Source organism: Pholis gunnellus (genome assembly GCF_910591455.1).
Source record: "Pholis gunnellus genome assembly, chromosome: 20".
Lineage (NCBI taxonomy): Eukaryota > Metazoa > Chordata > Actinopteri > Perciformes > Pholidae > Pholis > Pholis gunnellus.
In genome coordinates this window covers 13,719,473-13,735,276 of record NC_136547.1, presented here as the reverse complement: position 1 = coordinate 13,735,276, position 15,804 = coordinate 13,719,473, and the positions used below count along the sequence as shown (strand labels likewise).

At 44.4% G+C, this 15,804-nt stretch overlaps 1 protein-coding gene across 1 annotated transcript in view; it reads left to right on the top strand.

Moving 5' to 3' along the window:
• Positions 1 to 15,804, top strand: part of rttn (rotatin) — a gene marked incomplete at its 3' end in the record, with an annotated part of 28,962 nt that overhangs the window by 4,891 nt on the left and 8,267 nt on the right. The window contains exons 9-36 of the mRNA XM_079181594.1: positions 564 to 754; positions 955 to 1,070; positions 2,023 to 2,190; positions 2,317 to 2,529; positions 2,691 to 2,803; positions 2,914 to 3,040; positions 3,358 to 3,483; positions 3,678 to 3,794; positions 4,367 to 4,506; positions 5,150 to 5,321; positions 5,418 to 5,517; positions 6,032 to 6,117; positions 6,726 to 6,843; positions 7,116 to 7,212; positions 7,313 to 7,378; positions 7,464 to 7,655; positions 8,356 to 8,598; positions 9,338 to 9,494; positions 10,902 to 11,068; positions 11,456 to 11,675; positions 12,632 to 12,760; positions 12,937 to 13,047; positions 13,544 to 13,702; positions 14,034 to 14,111; positions 14,701 to 14,899; positions 14,993 to 15,090; positions 15,217 to 15,304; positions 15,494 to 15,695. Coding sequence (XP_079037720.1) covers positions 564 to 754; positions 955 to 1,070; positions 2,023 to 2,190; positions 2,317 to 2,529; positions 2,691 to 2,803; positions 2,914 to 3,040; positions 3,358 to 3,483; positions 3,678 to 3,794; positions 4,367 to 4,506; positions 5,150 to 5,321; positions 5,418 to 5,517; positions 6,032 to 6,117; positions 6,726 to 6,843; positions 7,116 to 7,212; positions 7,313 to 7,378; positions 7,464 to 7,655; positions 8,356 to 8,598; positions 9,338 to 9,494; positions 10,902 to 11,068; positions 11,456 to 11,675; positions 12,632 to 12,760; positions 12,937 to 13,047; positions 13,544 to 13,702; positions 14,034 to 14,111; positions 14,701 to 14,899; positions 14,993 to 15,090; positions 15,217 to 15,304; positions 15,494 to 15,695 — 3,993 coding nt within the window. The remainder of the gene's footprint in view (positions 1 to 563; positions 755 to 954; positions 1,071 to 2,022; positions 2,191 to 2,316; positions 2,530 to 2,690; positions 2,804 to 2,913; positions 3,041 to 3,357; positions 3,484 to 3,677; positions 3,795 to 4,366; positions 4,507 to 5,149; positions 5,322 to 5,417; positions 5,518 to 6,031; positions 6,118 to 6,725; positions 6,844 to 7,115; positions 7,213 to 7,312; positions 7,379 to 7,463; positions 7,656 to 8,355; positions 8,599 to 9,337; positions 9,495 to 10,901; positions 11,069 to 11,455; positions 11,676 to 12,631; positions 12,761 to 12,936; positions 13,048 to 13,543; positions 13,703 to 14,033; positions 14,112 to 14,700; positions 14,900 to 14,992; positions 15,091 to 15,216; positions 15,305 to 15,493; positions 15,696 to 15,804) is intronic.

Genomic DNA, 15,804 nt, shown 5'->3' with positions numbered 1-15,804 from the left:
CGCTGAAGGAGACTGTGGAAGATGTTGAACTGCATCACTTTTGGTGCGTCAGCTCTCGCTCGGTGTTGTTTCTTTGCATGTCTTTAGCGATCATCTCGGCGGTGAGAGCAGAGATTCACTCAGTTGCACTTCTGAGGCACAAACGGTATTATGTTAGTCTATCTGTCTTGCTTGAAGAAATTGCTTTTTGATATGATTCAGCATCGTTGTCAACTCCGTTCACCAGACCGTACTTAAAAAGGGGAGTCTTATACTTTTTAGAAACTTTTTTTTGTGGCTTTGATAATGACAACATTGCTGGTGACACCAGCAACCCGCACACTTAGATGAAACGACATGAGAGAGACCTGTGGAGGATGTTATTATTCTTTTTAGATATAAATAAGACCAGGAGCCCTCTAGCGGCCGGTCTGTAGTGTTTCAAAATCTGATTCTGTTTCCTATGATGGCAGTTTTTATGATCCATCCCTATACAGCTCACACGTCACTCCTTGTATTTCAGTGGTCCATGTACAGATCATGAATGTACAGTTGTCCTTCTCTCTTGACTGTGATCCATCCAGTGGCAGCTCGCACAGAGGCGGAGCATCGGTCCAGGCCCCCCGGCAGACGCCCCAGTCACCCGTAGACGTGGCGCACTTGGAGCTTCCGGACCTGGGTGCCGAAGATGTCCTGGAGTTGCAGTTACAGCAGCTCACTTTGGCTCAGTTCACTGTTGCCACCATGACACATGCCATCCCACTGCTTAAAACAGGTAGGAGTCATTGTGGTCTTTTATGTAAACAGGGAAAGATTTTGTGAACAATATAAATCAGCTACCACTGTGTTTTTGTTTGAATTAGCAACGATCAGATATTGCCCATGTCCCCTCACCTGTTTCACCATATTGACTGCATTCTGTCAGTTCTGGATCTTGCTCCTCCTCAGTTTCTCTCCTCCTCTCTTCTTTCTCAGAGGGTTCGCATGCGCTCCATCATGTCCTGGAGCTGCTGTGCGACGCCGTCCTCCTGCTCGGGGACAGTGTTCGTGAGCTGGTCTGGGACGATCGCAGCCTGGTGGGGATGGAGCTGGCAAGTCAAAACACAACTCATGACAGCCTCTTATGTAGATGAATGGATACACTTCACTGAAAGGGAGGAGGGGGGGGGGGGGGACACTGGCTTGGCCACCAGACAGTTTCCAACACACAAACAGGCATATGGTACTCAACTGCCAAGGAGAGCTGCGGGCGTGTGATTGAGCTGAATGAATTATATAAGGTTACAAAGGCGTCCTGTTGTTTACAAAGCTTCTCACACATATGTGTACACACACCTCTCGTCTGTACTCCTGGGTTTTAAGTACAGAATCGTTGGTTTGGTAAATGTCTCCATTTACTTTGTGTATAAACTCCACACACAATGGAATGTGTTAAACTCGTGTTTTTTTTTTTTTTTTTTTTAACCATGCAGAGTCATTTGTCATCCTCCCTGACTGTTTAAAGAGTGTGTTCCTATGCAGGGGGACTTATGCACTTGTCAAGCCCAGGTCCCTCTGGCCCTCTGCTGTTTAATACATGCCCAGAGTCTTGCAGCCTGAGAACTGTTTTGTCATCTTTATGTGGAGAGCAGCTTTAGTGTGCCAGACCTCTAGGTTTTTTCCCTGCGGGAATGGGGCCGTACTGTTCATGCCAGCCACAGCAATGCACAGGACATTTACTGCCCCCTGCTGGTTTAATTCCTCTATTGTTCAATTTCTCCTCCCTATAGAACAAAGTGGCTGAGAATAGATTGTTCCAATTTATTCATACGGAGATAGGGTGGATCTGTATCTAGTCCCAAAATAACCCTGAAATCTGATTACGTTCAATTCCTAACGCCTGGAACGAGCAATTTTTCTCTTGGCCCCCTGCCAGTAGCTTTGCGCCGGTGTGTGCCTGTGTATGTGAACATGCACACACGATGTGAATGCATGTACGTGTGTTGCCGTGTTTGTGTGGCACCGCGTGCCTTTGTCTACATTTCTGTCTGTGTTTGTATTTAGAAGGAGAAGCTGCAAGCCTGCATGGAACTATTGGGGGACATTCTCAGCTACCATCAGAGCTATTCAACAGATATTCCCCACAGCTCTCAGGTTCATCACAGAATAGCCTACACAGGCATCGCTGTATTCACCATTAAACTCCTTCAGACCATCCTCCCTCTTGAGAAGGTATGCGTGTGCAGGCGTGTTTCTGTGCACTTGCGTGATCAAATTACAATACTTTCTTTTCTGGTTTTCTGTGATTACTTAAACTCAAAAAGTAGTAGAACATTAAGATTTCTCAACCCCACGCAGGCGAGTGACAATCTCCCGGAAAACACAGCAACAGCTATTTTCTACCTGTGCTTGGACACTTCACTGGGAAGTTTATTACCCAGCATGCAAGACACAGCGGTGGCCTACTTGGAGCAGGTGAACTCAGACAGCCATGACCTCTACAGGAGGGTGAACCGCGCTGCTCTCTGGATGGATTCCACTTGTAACTTTCTCAAGGAAGCACAAGCCGAGGTAAGAGCTGCATGTCACATAACTACAGTAAGCAAATAGCAAAAGTAGCTCTGCAGTCTACAAAGAAAGGGTCGTCTATTATAGATAAACAACAATTTAAAAAAAGTCTTAAAAAAACCCATGAAGGCTTTTTTTCTTCATTTATTGATTTATTTCTGCAGGGAGAGAAGAACTGGTTGGAGTTACTGGAGCTGGCAGACCAAGCCATAGACGGCCTCCCGTTTCACCAGCACTTACCCATCGTCAAGGAATGTGTTCACATCTGCTCTCACCTGTAAGTTCAAAATCTTGCGATGTAAAAAAAGTCAGTCATTTGTTCTGCGGCATTTATGTATTTTATTGTTTTTACGCGAGTTTGAGTTATTTGTGGTGGTCCGTCACCAGGTGGAGGTTTGATCAGCCCAGTCCGTTCCTCCGAACAGAGAGCCAGAAACTTCTCCTCAAGCTGCTGTCCCATCCGTCACTGCCTGTCAAGACGGAAACATATGAACACACTTTAAACCTGGTCAAGGTCAGAGCCAGCCATCTAATATCGGTGTTTAAATGAGAGCGTGCAGGTTCACGGCCAAACAATTACGGCTACTAAAGCCCTAATGTGGGTGTGTATGTAAACAAGTAGGATGAAGATGGATGAATCTCACGTCTTTGACAGCGAGCTATAAACCAAAACCCACTTGACATTTGAAATCAGACTTGCTTTTCATTTGACTAACTGCCGTCTTGAACACATGGCTACATTTAAAGTGAATTGGAACTCGTATGGGAGCACAAGTGAGACGACGGTGATAATTTATGATGTGCTTTGGTGTGATTACATACACCCCGTAGGACTGCCTTGGCATCCAGAATGTGTCACGACAGGAATCGGCAGCCTGCGGTGGAGTCAACTTCCTTCTGCACCACAGGGTGCTCTATGAAATAAGTGCTTTTGGACTCCAGGATTCTGCAGAGAAGGTAGGCAAAATGTGCAGGGGTTTCTGCGTGTCGCTTAAGTTATTGTACAATGCTTTAAGGTCATGCTACGCTGTCAGGGTTCACTGGTGTCATGTGATTTAGGCGTTTCAAAGTCTGTCACTGTCACTACTTGCTAGTAAATGTTTTTGCCAGCAGCGCCTTTGTGAATTCAGCAGTTTACCTGTGATCTATAGGTGAACGTCGCTGCCAAGGATATCCTGCTATTCCTGCTCAAAGGACGATTGATGATGACAGCATCAACCTGGGACAGATTCAATGAGGCACTTTACCCGGTCATGCCCATATTACAGGTGTTGTGCTCCCTGTAGAGGCTGTGTAGTATTTGTACTTCAGAGCTCATAAAGCGGCATATTGCATTACATTTATGGCATGGGGGGGGGGTGTTGTGTATGTTATACACAATCAAAACAAATATGATCAAAAGTTCAATTTTAGCGCTCTTGGACCACAAAGACTGGATATTGAGCTGCCAGTGAGAATAATGTAGTTATCTCTCATTTACATATTCTGTGTTATATTGTTTCCTTTTGGGGTGAAAAACATTTATTAATTGTTCAGTTTCAGGCAACAGAAAGCCTGGAAAATTCTTCATGAATATACATGAGGTTTTGACTAGGCTGTCAAGTGTGATTTAATTCAAGGAGGCCATCCAGAGATGGGGCCCACCATGTCAACAAGAGACGAAATGAAACCCACCCATTATCAAAGCAATGCATATTTTATTTACTGTTGTGCAGCTTAGCTGGAATTCCCCATTGTTCGCTCCATTGTCTGCCAAGGCAGTCTGAGAATTGCGTTTGTGTGTTCCTGTGTGTGTGTGTGCGTGTGTGCATGTGCGTGCGTGTGCGTGCGCGTGTGGCAGGGTTATGCCGGCACTGAAGAATCGCTGGGAAACTGCGTCCTGCTGATAAGTGACATGCCGGACGGGGCAAGAGACAACGTGTTCCCAAGCACCGCCAAGCTAAAAGCAGCGCTCCGACTTCTTTTTACCAAACAACCCACGTGAGTCTTTCTTTTTGTCAACGCTGTGTCTCTCTGTGTTTGTTTGGGTGTTATGTGCCAGCCCAGATGATTGCACGTATCAGAGATGTGTAGTTTGCGTATATATATCTCTGCGATGGTATGTTTTATTCTGCACCTTCGCGTTGTTTGATTGGTTTGACGTTGGGTCTCGGGGCTTTTTTGTGATTCAGACAAAACTCCTGAGAGTCTAAATATTCTGCTTCAAAACGCATAATGTGATGGACATATTACCTCTGTCTGGTGCTGTCAGCTGATGTTCATATCAAGTCATCTAAGTGCTCTGTGAGGTATGTGTAAAACAGCTATCCAGTCCCAGCCCATGCATATTGATAGAGATGGAAATTAACTCCACACACTGGCCAGGAGACAAGCCCTGGTACATTTTGCCAACAGCTAATAGATTTATCTACCCTGTCCGCCATTTACTGACAACCAATCAACCAAAAACTGAAAGGCAGGTGACATTTTCAGCCATGTATTAGTATTCTAATGCAGACAAAAGGCTTGCTTTGCCACTTGAATAGAGCCGTTTTGTGTGGTTGCCAAACGAAGTTAAACAGTAGGAATTTCTATGAAATATTTAACTCCCAAGTATTGCATAAACTCTGCTCATTATTAACAGTGTGAGAATAGCAGCAGTGCAACAAATCGTGCCCCACTTAACCGGCGATGACGATGCTAACACAGCCAGACCAGACCTGGATCAAACGGTGATCTCCTCGCTCCCCAATCTCTTCTGCCTCAGAAACCCTTTAGACATCACGCTGGACACCAGCAACAAGTCTCTCCTTAAGGTACAAATCCACACACACGTCAAGAACAACACACTTGGAGACACATCTGCACGGGCCGATATAAAGTGATGCTTAATGTGTTTAATGTTGGCTTAGGTGGAGTCGGTGGAGAAGCTGTTTTGCATCCTGTCCTCAGACACTGTTGACATCTCCCTGAGAAGATCAGCTGCAGAGCAGCTGTCTGTAGTGCTACAAGGTCAGCTGTCTATCTAAAAATGTATTTATCATCTATTTTAATGCGTTCCCATGCTGAATCAGGCTAATACTCTAAAACCACCTCTCTCATGGTTGAGTCTTATGAGAGTGCTCATGTGGAGGCATATTTTAATAGGAAACACACTGACTGGTTATGCACTCTGTGCACCAGAAGTACTTGCAACTCTGCAAAGGGGATAATATCACTGCAAAGTACAACAGAATGTAGTAATAGTTGATTTGAGAATGATATTGAATTTAATATTCCATAATGACGCATAGTGCCTGAATTGTCTTCCACATAATAATAGGTTTCAAAGGCCTAAACGGGGTTCTAGAGACAATTTGATGGACTCGATAAAATGAACAAACAACTTTAAAAGTGTGTGAGAGCTGCAGCAGAGTGTGTGCCCTCCCACCACCATATGTTTCACACGGGCAGAAAAAGCAAATAGTTAATGACTATGCAAATGTTTATTGTCTGTATTTTGAATTGTTCTCTTCCTTCCCTGCAGACACAGCAATGCACCCGGTGCTGAAGAACCTTGGAATAACAGACAAAGTAGTTTCTTTCATTACGGGGAGTGTAAACGGCAACGAGGTAAAAACACTTTTTTTTGGGGGGGGGGAGGGGGGCAAAGTGATAAATGGACGTGAGCCGAATGAATCGCTGTGAAACAACCCCTTTGCCTCGTAAATGCAGTTCCATGCACTCCCGTTCGTGTACATGTCCTCGTTTATATCTGCTCATGTGAGTACATGAGTTGCCAGCAGACGTGGAGGAAACCCACTGAGGCGTGCATGAGAGAAGGGTGAAGTGGCCTGCATTAATAGTGTCAGACAGGCTTTGGTCAGCAGTGATTTTTTGCCCTCCAGTTACTACAGTCTGCTGATCATTCCCAAGCCTCGAATCAGAAGCCGCTAACAGGGGGTAATCGTCCAGCATGTCTGGCTACATGGGAGGTGAAGGAACAGGGCCACAAAGAATGATTTGTCTCAACTAACAAGTGTGTATGAGAGGCATGCCTGCAGGTTATATTTGTCCCCAACCTGAGCGGGTCTCGGGTTTAGCTTATGTGAAGAGACGGTAAAAAGACACCCTGTGCATTTGTATGTGAGAGCAGGAGGAGACGGGAAGAGAATATGTGTATTTGTTTGTGTTTTCCCTGCAATTAAACACTGGCTTGCATATGTTGCTGTTCTCCCCAGAGCTTAGATTGCCTGCTGGAGCCTTGCGTATGTATCCTGAGGAAGCTGGCGTACGCCGATCCATCTCTGAGGCACAGTCTGGCACATCGCAACCTCCTGCTCCTCACACTGCTCAGGGGTACATTCACAAGGCAACTCATTAAGTAACAGCTAGACACGTTGTGTTGTGTAGCTCAGGGGCACATTCTCCCCCCAAAAAAAGATGACAAGTCATCCATTGATGCATAGCTTTTAACCGTGTTGTCACACTGCAGTAATTGGCGTATTAGTATGATGCAACTAGTTGCCATGGTGCTCATCTCTGCATAATTTGTGCCTAAATTATCAGTAATTTAATTAAAATTATAACATCTTGATTGTGACTACCTGTATTTTATGTCTTCGTTATAGCATCATTGATATTAAAGGAGAACAAAGGCAGTGGGAATGAGATCGCTGTCCTGATGAGTTTACTGCTATTCGACGAGATTGCCAGCATTAAAATATGGTGAGTTTATTTTTCCTCTTTTTGAACTTTCCAATTTCCTAAAATAAACGTGCATCCGTTCAATATTTTGTTGCGCGACCTGCTTTTTGTGTCCCATCAGGTCGGACATATCCAACACAGATGTGACCCTCACACCATTCTCCCTGCCACTGTCAGTAATACGCAGGTAAACCTCATCTGTAAAGTTATGAAGGTCAACATTTAACATTCAAACTGCACAAGCAATACAAACAAGTTTACCCTTCTCCCAGGTACAACATCCCATTCCAGGCAGCGACTCATCACGCCGTCAGCCCGTACTGCTGTGTCCTGCCCTCGTCCTCTGACCTCCTGACCCTGGCTCCCGCCCGCCTAGCCCTGCAGGTGGCCTGGAACACTGCATGGCATTCTGGGATAGACAACCTCCTCGAAGAGCTACATGGCGTCTCTACCAATGTTACTGAGTAAGAACCCTAATGTTTCTTACTCTTACGCATGTGCATGTATGTATATATATATATCACTCTTATACAATGTTCTCTGTCGTGTAGATTTGTATTAATTTGTTTGAAAAGGCTTGGCATCTTGTGTTTCATCTGTCTTCATTTACTCCTAATGTGACCTAATTCAAAAAGATGAGAATGTCTCCCACACAGTTCTAACCAGCCTGATTACAGCAAATATGTTTAAAGCCCACCATAGATGGATCAATCCACTAACAGTGCTATGATTGGGAGAAGAGTGCTTGTTTGAGATGAGTTAGTCAGTGAAAATTGAGAGGTGTCTTCCTTTTTTGTGTAAAGTACAACTCTGTGCACAGGTCCTTGTCTCTGATGATATTGTTTTGTCTTATTTATCTTCTTACCGTATAACGTTTTTCATCTTGTTTTGACAGTTTTCTTGAGAATTGCTTGTTAATCGTAGCTGGTATGATGCCCGCCTCTGCTTGGTTCGGTTACAAGTAATTCTCGAATAACATCTCTCTTTGGATGACTCATAAATGTCTCATCCCCCCAGATTGGTGATCAAATATGTTTGTTAATGAAGTCATTAGTATGCTTCTGATGCAGCGCACTTGTCTGCACTTGACAGTCATGTAGTCTGCTTTTGAATATATGTGTTTTTTTTTTTTTTTTTTTTACCATTTACATGTTGTCCCCACAGATTTCATCCTGACTTAAAGCTGTCAGAAGCACAGGTCCTGTCGCTGCAGGCGGTGCATCTTCCCTCTGCGCTGCAGGGCTGCATCAAGGCCATCGTGACGGCAGCGGGACACAGCTCGGTGACCTCCGCCCTCTCCAGGCTGAGCCTCTATTTACTGATTGATCAACTGGCCCTCCCTCACACCCCCACCCACAGCTGCAGAGACACCCTTCACTCCCTCAGCTGGCAGGCAGCAGTGACGAGGTACACAGGATGCAAATACAGTTAGAAATTCTTCTACTTTAGGTTGACATGCTAATAACCAGCAAATATGTCTTGTTAAGGTTTATGAATTGAGAAAATGATGGGAGGATTTTATGACATTCCCCAGCAGTACGCCATTATTATTACTGCTGCTGTCGAACGAAACAATACTTGCTCTGAACCAATTGATTTCCGTGGTTCAGTGAGCTCAGTATGTCTTTTTCTCTTCTTTTGAAAGATTTACATGAATTCATAGTGTTCAATGCCTTTTCTGGTTACACAGCCTGATTTAAGTATTAAAGCTTCCCTGAGGAAGTATGACGGACTCATGATATCTTTGACAAAACGTTTGTGCGAATTAAATTACAAATATATATATATTTTTTTTTATTTAAGAAAAATCGATTTTCTTACTGTAACTTTCTTACTGTCAAATCCTGAAACAAAAATTTTACAAAATGAAAATAATAAAAATGTGATGCATTCAAGTCAATTATTTCAGTTGATTCCATCATTTCATCGCCACCCCTCTGCCAACATTTTTCTGTTGCAGCATATGTCTTAATAATACAATTAATATTTCCACTGTACAGTTTTACTTATCTGTTTAATAGAAAAAAACAAAGAAGAGTATTCAGTATACTAGACAAAGAATGTCTTAAGTTATTACTGAGATTTTTCTTTTATACATGCTCTCTTCTTCTTGTTCTCTCGGTCTCTTGTCACTTCCTCCCTGCAGGTTTCTCCAGGTGCTTCCAGCCAGTGTTGAGGATGAGAGGTTACTGGTGGGCATTGTTGCATTTTTGAATGCCTACTTCAAACACATGCACACACAGTCTGCATCTGACCCAGAAGACAAGGACCTTCGCTGGATACTGGGGCTGCTTCTCAACCAGGTGCACATATTTGACACTGTCTGCAAGCAGGAAAGCAATACTTTACTAAAAAAATATATTTTTTAAGGTTTTGACTTTAAGGGATAGTTGAGAATTATTTTGAACACAAATTGGTATAAGTTTCAGTGTGGTTGGGGTATCGATGATGTACTATTTTCCACTATTCAGTGCTGTGTATTGGCAAGCACACGCATCGCGATACACGTGTCACGATACGATATATCGCAATATATTGCGATATGATACGATACATATTGCAATATAATACAATACTTTTTTAATGAAAATGTAAAAATAGAGCTGAAAATACAACTTGCTGTATACCACCTGGATAGTCTTAATACGCACATCACATATTGATAACTCGGCGGACAAATTGCTTCAAAAGGTATTTGTATTACACAAATGACACGTTCTGTCACCTGTTCCTAAATCCTGGGCGCTACACCGCTACATCCATCATGTGTCGGCAGGAAGGATTCGGGATCACGTAGCGGATCACGTAACAGTATACGGCCGCTTGCTTGTAGTCGCGGACATATCCATATGCTATCGTTTAAAAAATGAACGCGATAGTAAGCTATATTGATATTTTTGCACCGCCCTACGATTATGTGTACTACTGTACTGTAGCTTGTCTTTGGCGTGTATAAGCTTGTAAAACATGTGTGTGTGCATCTCTGTTCGCTAGTAATCTGGTTAGACTCTCTCCTCTCCAACACAGAGGGTTATATACCTGTAATCAAAGCTCGAATAAATCACACGCCGGCAGACAAGCCGAACATATTACTCTCTCATAACGACAGAAAGATAGTATCACAGCGTACCACCTCAGACCTGCGGAAGAGATTATTTCCTGAGCTCTTAAAACAATGTTGGATTCATATGTTTGCCCGAGGAGAAGAATCACCACACTGTTTTAGCGGGGAGAGCTACTTTTAGGATTTAATCAGTCTCACCTTGGTTTTCTCATTAACGTGTGTGTAAACAATAAGCCCTCCCCTGGCAGCTAAAACAGACTCAGATTGAATGCCTGGTAGGGGTGAGCAGCTCTGCTCTGACTTTTCTGTAATTACTGAGCCGTTTCAGGAACATCTGTCGCTCTCTACACTTATTATTAACTCTCCATGTGCACTGCTCAACCAGTAATCCTGCGTGTTTGCTTCTTCTAGATCAGAGTTTTGCAGGGAGAGGGTGGGTGGTATCAAGAAGGGAGGCACTTCTGAGATGTGTCAGAAATGAGTTGCTAATACAAAACATTTTAGGGAACAAAAGAAGAAGAAAGGGCATTATCACATTAACATGGGATAAATCCTTAAGTATATATACATAATATACTGTAAACATTAAATAAAAAAACAAACTAATAGAAAATTGTTGGTGTTCTTTCTTCTATCTATCATCCAGGAGACGGCGTCCATTCTTAATTTGCTGCTTGGTGTGGAGACCCAGGCTTCAACTCAGAGCCCCGGGGCGCCGGAGGAACTGAAGAACCATGTCAGCCAGAGACTGCAGAAAGAACTCACCGGCTTCTTTAACAGCTTACTCCTCCGACTGTCGCAAACCACTGACAGGTAGGGGGATTTCACGCAAAAACGTGTGACGCACTCCACTCGGAAAGTCACAAGACAGGTGACAGGACACGGTTATTATGCGTGTCGTTATCAGAGGCCGTCTTTATTTTTAGGTTTTGTTTTGCAATTTGAATATCATTATAAAGTCATAAAGTTTCACAAGGAAGTGTTCTTCCACTGATGGAAAACCGACTAGCTTAGTCACTTAGAACATGAAAATGAATGCCAAACGCATAAAAAAAAGCCAGAGGCTTATGAAAAAGAATTGGAATGCTAATTGTTAATGTTATCTTGTCTTTTTTTTTCTCCTCCTTGTCTACCCGCCTGCCTCTCTGGTTTGCTTGTGCCTTGCTCTCTTTCTCACTCTGTGCTTTCCTGTCTGTCAAGGCTCTGTCTGGCATTAGCGGGCCCTTTCAAGAGCCAGCTGGCCGTCCGTTTGCTTCAGAGCCTGCGGGTCTCCGACGCCCCGCGTTTCTATGGCCTTCCCAGCCTGGAGAGAACACTGCAGGGCATGGCCAGGCTGACGGCCCAGCCTGGCTGGAGCTCCCACTGCTCTGACCTGGATCCCGTCTTCCTCTGCTCCAAGTATCTCAGTGGGCTATTAGAGGTCCGTGTGTGTGTGTGTATGAGTGTGTGCCTGCATGGGCATATGCGAGCCTCCTACCCTCTTATCAGAAATGAGACTGCCGGCAGAAATGAATAAAAGGAAAAAGCCCGGTGCTTTCTGAGGAATTAATTATAGTTCAGCGAAAATGTGCTTACGGGACATGCATTGCAATAGGTAAAGATCTCATTGATTCGATATGCCACACTGTGAAGATGCTGGTGAGATCAGTCAACCTTGCCGATTCCATCTGTTTGATTGTTCAACGGTCCATAAAACAATAGCGCAACATGGTGTAGACCAGCTTGCGCAGCAGTCCTCAGCACAGAGGTGTCTAAACTTGTATTTTTAATTTGGAACGAAGACCCCGGTGGAATAACGCAATACCTATGCTTCTTCATTTGGTTTGTTCTAATGGGCAGCTCTCATGAATTAAGATTGCATGAAGATTGAAGGTTATTTTCCCTTTTTTTTTTTTTTTTTAGTCCTGATCTCTGGTGGCTGCTTTCATCTCAGTGATAACAATCGGATATGTAACACTTTCACCCCCTGTCTTCTCAAGCCTCTGACCCACCTCGCAATCCGATACTCCTGGCACTGTAGGGCCCTAAAGCTCACTAGGCCTTGGGCTCCTCTCTCTTCATTTGCTCTTCGGTGCAGTCCCACATCCTGATGGCACATCAAAGCAAAAATAATTAGTCTCAGTTGTATTTATTTTTCCTTTCGATGCAGTGAGTTGCATGACAAGCATACAGTAACTCAGAAACCGGTGCGACTTTTGCCAGAAACGTGTGAGCAACATGTCAAAACACCACTTAGTGTACCAAATCCAAATAACGTGCGGTTCTGTCGGCTATGTCTTTGCAAAATGAAAATGAATGGGGAAACAAAAAAACAGGTGATTGCCCTGCATTTCCCTTAAGTCAATATTCCCAACATGATCTGTTCACTTCACGCAGGTGATCTCATCATTTTATGTGGAGTGGGGTGGCAACTCCATGTCTTTCATGGGGAAAGGTGTGACCAAGAATGCCGTCATCTGCTTGCTTCACCTGTCCCATGAGATGATGGTCGAGAACAAGGACAAGGCAAGTGTCAACAATGTTTACACTGCTGTGAGGCTGCCGGTCTGAAAGAAATCCGTGTAAGATGCATGTGCTGAAAGTCTGCACCTTCAACAGCCAGACGCCAGTCCACACAGTATTTAAAACATGTTGGAATGGAGCCGCAAAAACGTTTATTTGCTCTGCTTTGTCTGCAGCAGGACTTCATATCCCAGTGGTCTTTGGGGAATGAGGCCGCTGCTGAGGAGGCCAGTGCTTCTCAGCTCGGTTTGGCCTGGCTCATCCCACTATGGGTCGACCGCGATCAAGAGGTACGGACAAGCTCTTAGCTTCCTTTTTAAAGTCATAATAATTCAAACACTCCACTCCAGTCTTCAATGTTTAGCTGTTCACTATTCAGTCTTCAGCTGAACTTCATGAATTCTTTCTGTCATAAAAAGATGCTTGACTTTTGGGACAAAATGAAACCCATAAGAGTTGCGCAAGAACTCTCAGACAAAGGGAAGCAAATGACAGCTAGTCGTACCAAAGTCTCTTGTCTTGTCTCCCAAAATAAGTTCTCGCTCAAGTCGGTCTAAGACGCTCCCTCGACAAGGTAGATTCTGTCGTTGCCATCATCAGTTTAATGCGAGTTTGGTGTTACGAATAACCAGCATGGCCAAATGCACATTCGCAATATTGTTTTTGGTCTTCAGATGTATATATTCACCTACATCATATATGTTATATATGTTATATATATGTTCTTATTTCACTGTTTTTCCCCTCACACGTCCACTCAAATTTGTGTCTCCCCTCTCATGTCAGGTGAGGTTTGCCAGTTTGGGTTTAGGTGCAGCGCTGTCCTCGGTGCCCAGCGGGTGCCAGGCTCTGTGTGCTAGCTGTCAGAACATCAGCGGAGGTCTGTGGGGCACGTTGCTGAACATCCTCCTGGATCAGCAGGAGAGCAGCATGGTTCGCAGAGAGGTACGATATTAGAACTACAACCATGCTCTGCTGTCATCGTTTTTCCTTGTTTCCACACAATAAATAACTTCCTTTTGAGGAGTCGTATTTTGTATTTACAGAGATGATTGACAAAAGCTAACCCCATGTATTGTAAATTGTTAAAACTCATCAATTACTGTTGTTGTAGGATTTCCACACACCTTTTAATTTCCTCTATGGTCAGGAAAATGTGGCTGGACTTTTATGTATTACCAGCCAAATACAGGCAGATGGCACTGTTGCTGATGCAGTCTTAACTTGGCCCAGTGTGTGCATGACTCTTTTTTTTTTTTTGTTCTTGTGTGTCCAGGCTGCATTTATCCTGCAGAACTTGATGGTGATGCCCATGCCTGCCAACGCAGAGGAGGCCAAGGACTCCCACTGGCAGGTCAGCAGCTCTGCCAACCAGTTAAAAAGCTTTTATAGACCATGAAATGTTTTCTCTCTCCCCTTCTTTCAGTTTCTTTCTGTTTTTTTCCCCCCCCCCCCCCCCTCTGTTCCTCCCTCCCAGTCCCCTCTTAGTGTACCCCTGCAGGGTACAGACCAGAGGCGTTTCTAAAAATGTAAGCGCTACTGGGGAGCAGGCCTCCAGTGCTCAAATCCCAAATAATTATGATCAAACCTCTGTGAAAAAAAAAAACCAAGAGTGTCTTAATTTGGGTCGGTCATCACTAAATATTATTTATTTAAAACCAAGACTTGTTTCAAAATCTTTGACTAAGACAAAAAATAAAACTGTTAGACAAATGGCAATCTTGTATCACTGCAATACTTAAGTTTGCAAAGTAGATTCCAGGTTAATAATATTTAAGGTTTAAAATATAGATCTAGTGAAGGTTCAGTCAAAGTTAAGCCCAGCTGGATTTTATCTTCAACCCATCTGTATGTAGTGCTTTTTCCTCTCTTCTATTTGCCCAGTTGTTGTCATTAACATGTCAGTGGATGTGGACTCATCTCTGGATCTCCTCCTCTTCCAGCACCCATGTGTCCATGATGAGGTGTCTGGTGTGTCTCTGGTGGGTCTTCCAGCACTCCAGGCTCTGCTGTACCACTGTCAGTACTTCCAACACGTGGCTCTCTCTGCCTCCAAATGTTACCTGGGCAGGTACACGTTCAACCTGCAACCTCGCGCTGGCGCTACCGCCGGACCTCATCCTCAGGAGAGCAATTCTCTAAGTAGGTTTGATTTTTTTTTTTGAGTTCCATTAATTTTATCAGCGGCTTTCCCAATGTAAATAGATGTGTCACTATGTGTGCGTGCTCGTCTAGATTCTGAGAATTCTCTATGGTTTTGGAGATGCGACGCCCTTGCGCCAACCGCCGACTCCAGCAGACCCTCCAGCTCCCTCTCCACATCCAGCACCGTGGTCAGCAAGGCCCCTCGTACCTTCAGACACGCACACACACATATTTAAATGTTGAAAATAAACGGCTGCATTAAGAAGTTGAGCGGAGGATCCTCTGGACAACTATCGTCACGTTGTCTATTACAGATAAGAGGTTCGGGGCCACACACCCCTGAGGGTCCCTCCCCATTGAGCATCGCGGAAGATACCCCTGCCAGCAGACTAATGACTCAAGGTACTAGTGCAGAGTGTGTCCGTGCATACACAGTAATAGCGACACATCATGGTTTAGTTCTTCATACCATACACCATCATATTCTCCTTAAGAAGCACAGAACCTCATTGTATTTTATCTCAATTTAATGTTTTTGACTATGTGGATACAGACGCGTCTCTATTAGCTGTCCATTGGTGTGTCTCACAGGCCAGAGCGACACGGACGCCAGCGACTCGGTGACCTCCCAAGACTCCCGACAGGGCGAGACCTCGGCCCCGGAACCCGTTGTCATGGTAACTCCCGACCTCGTGACGGCCCACTGTGGCCTGCTGGGTAACCTGCTGGCCGTCCTGCCAGACTTCACCCTCGCTGCCATCCGACACAACCGGCTCCTCCGCGTGCTGGCCAGGTAAGAGGCCAACATGCTCGGACCGCATGAAACGCACTCTGCCTCTCCAGCGTGTCGATCGTGTGAATAAAGCTGCTGAGATGTTTTGTGTTTATTCGATTAAACGAAG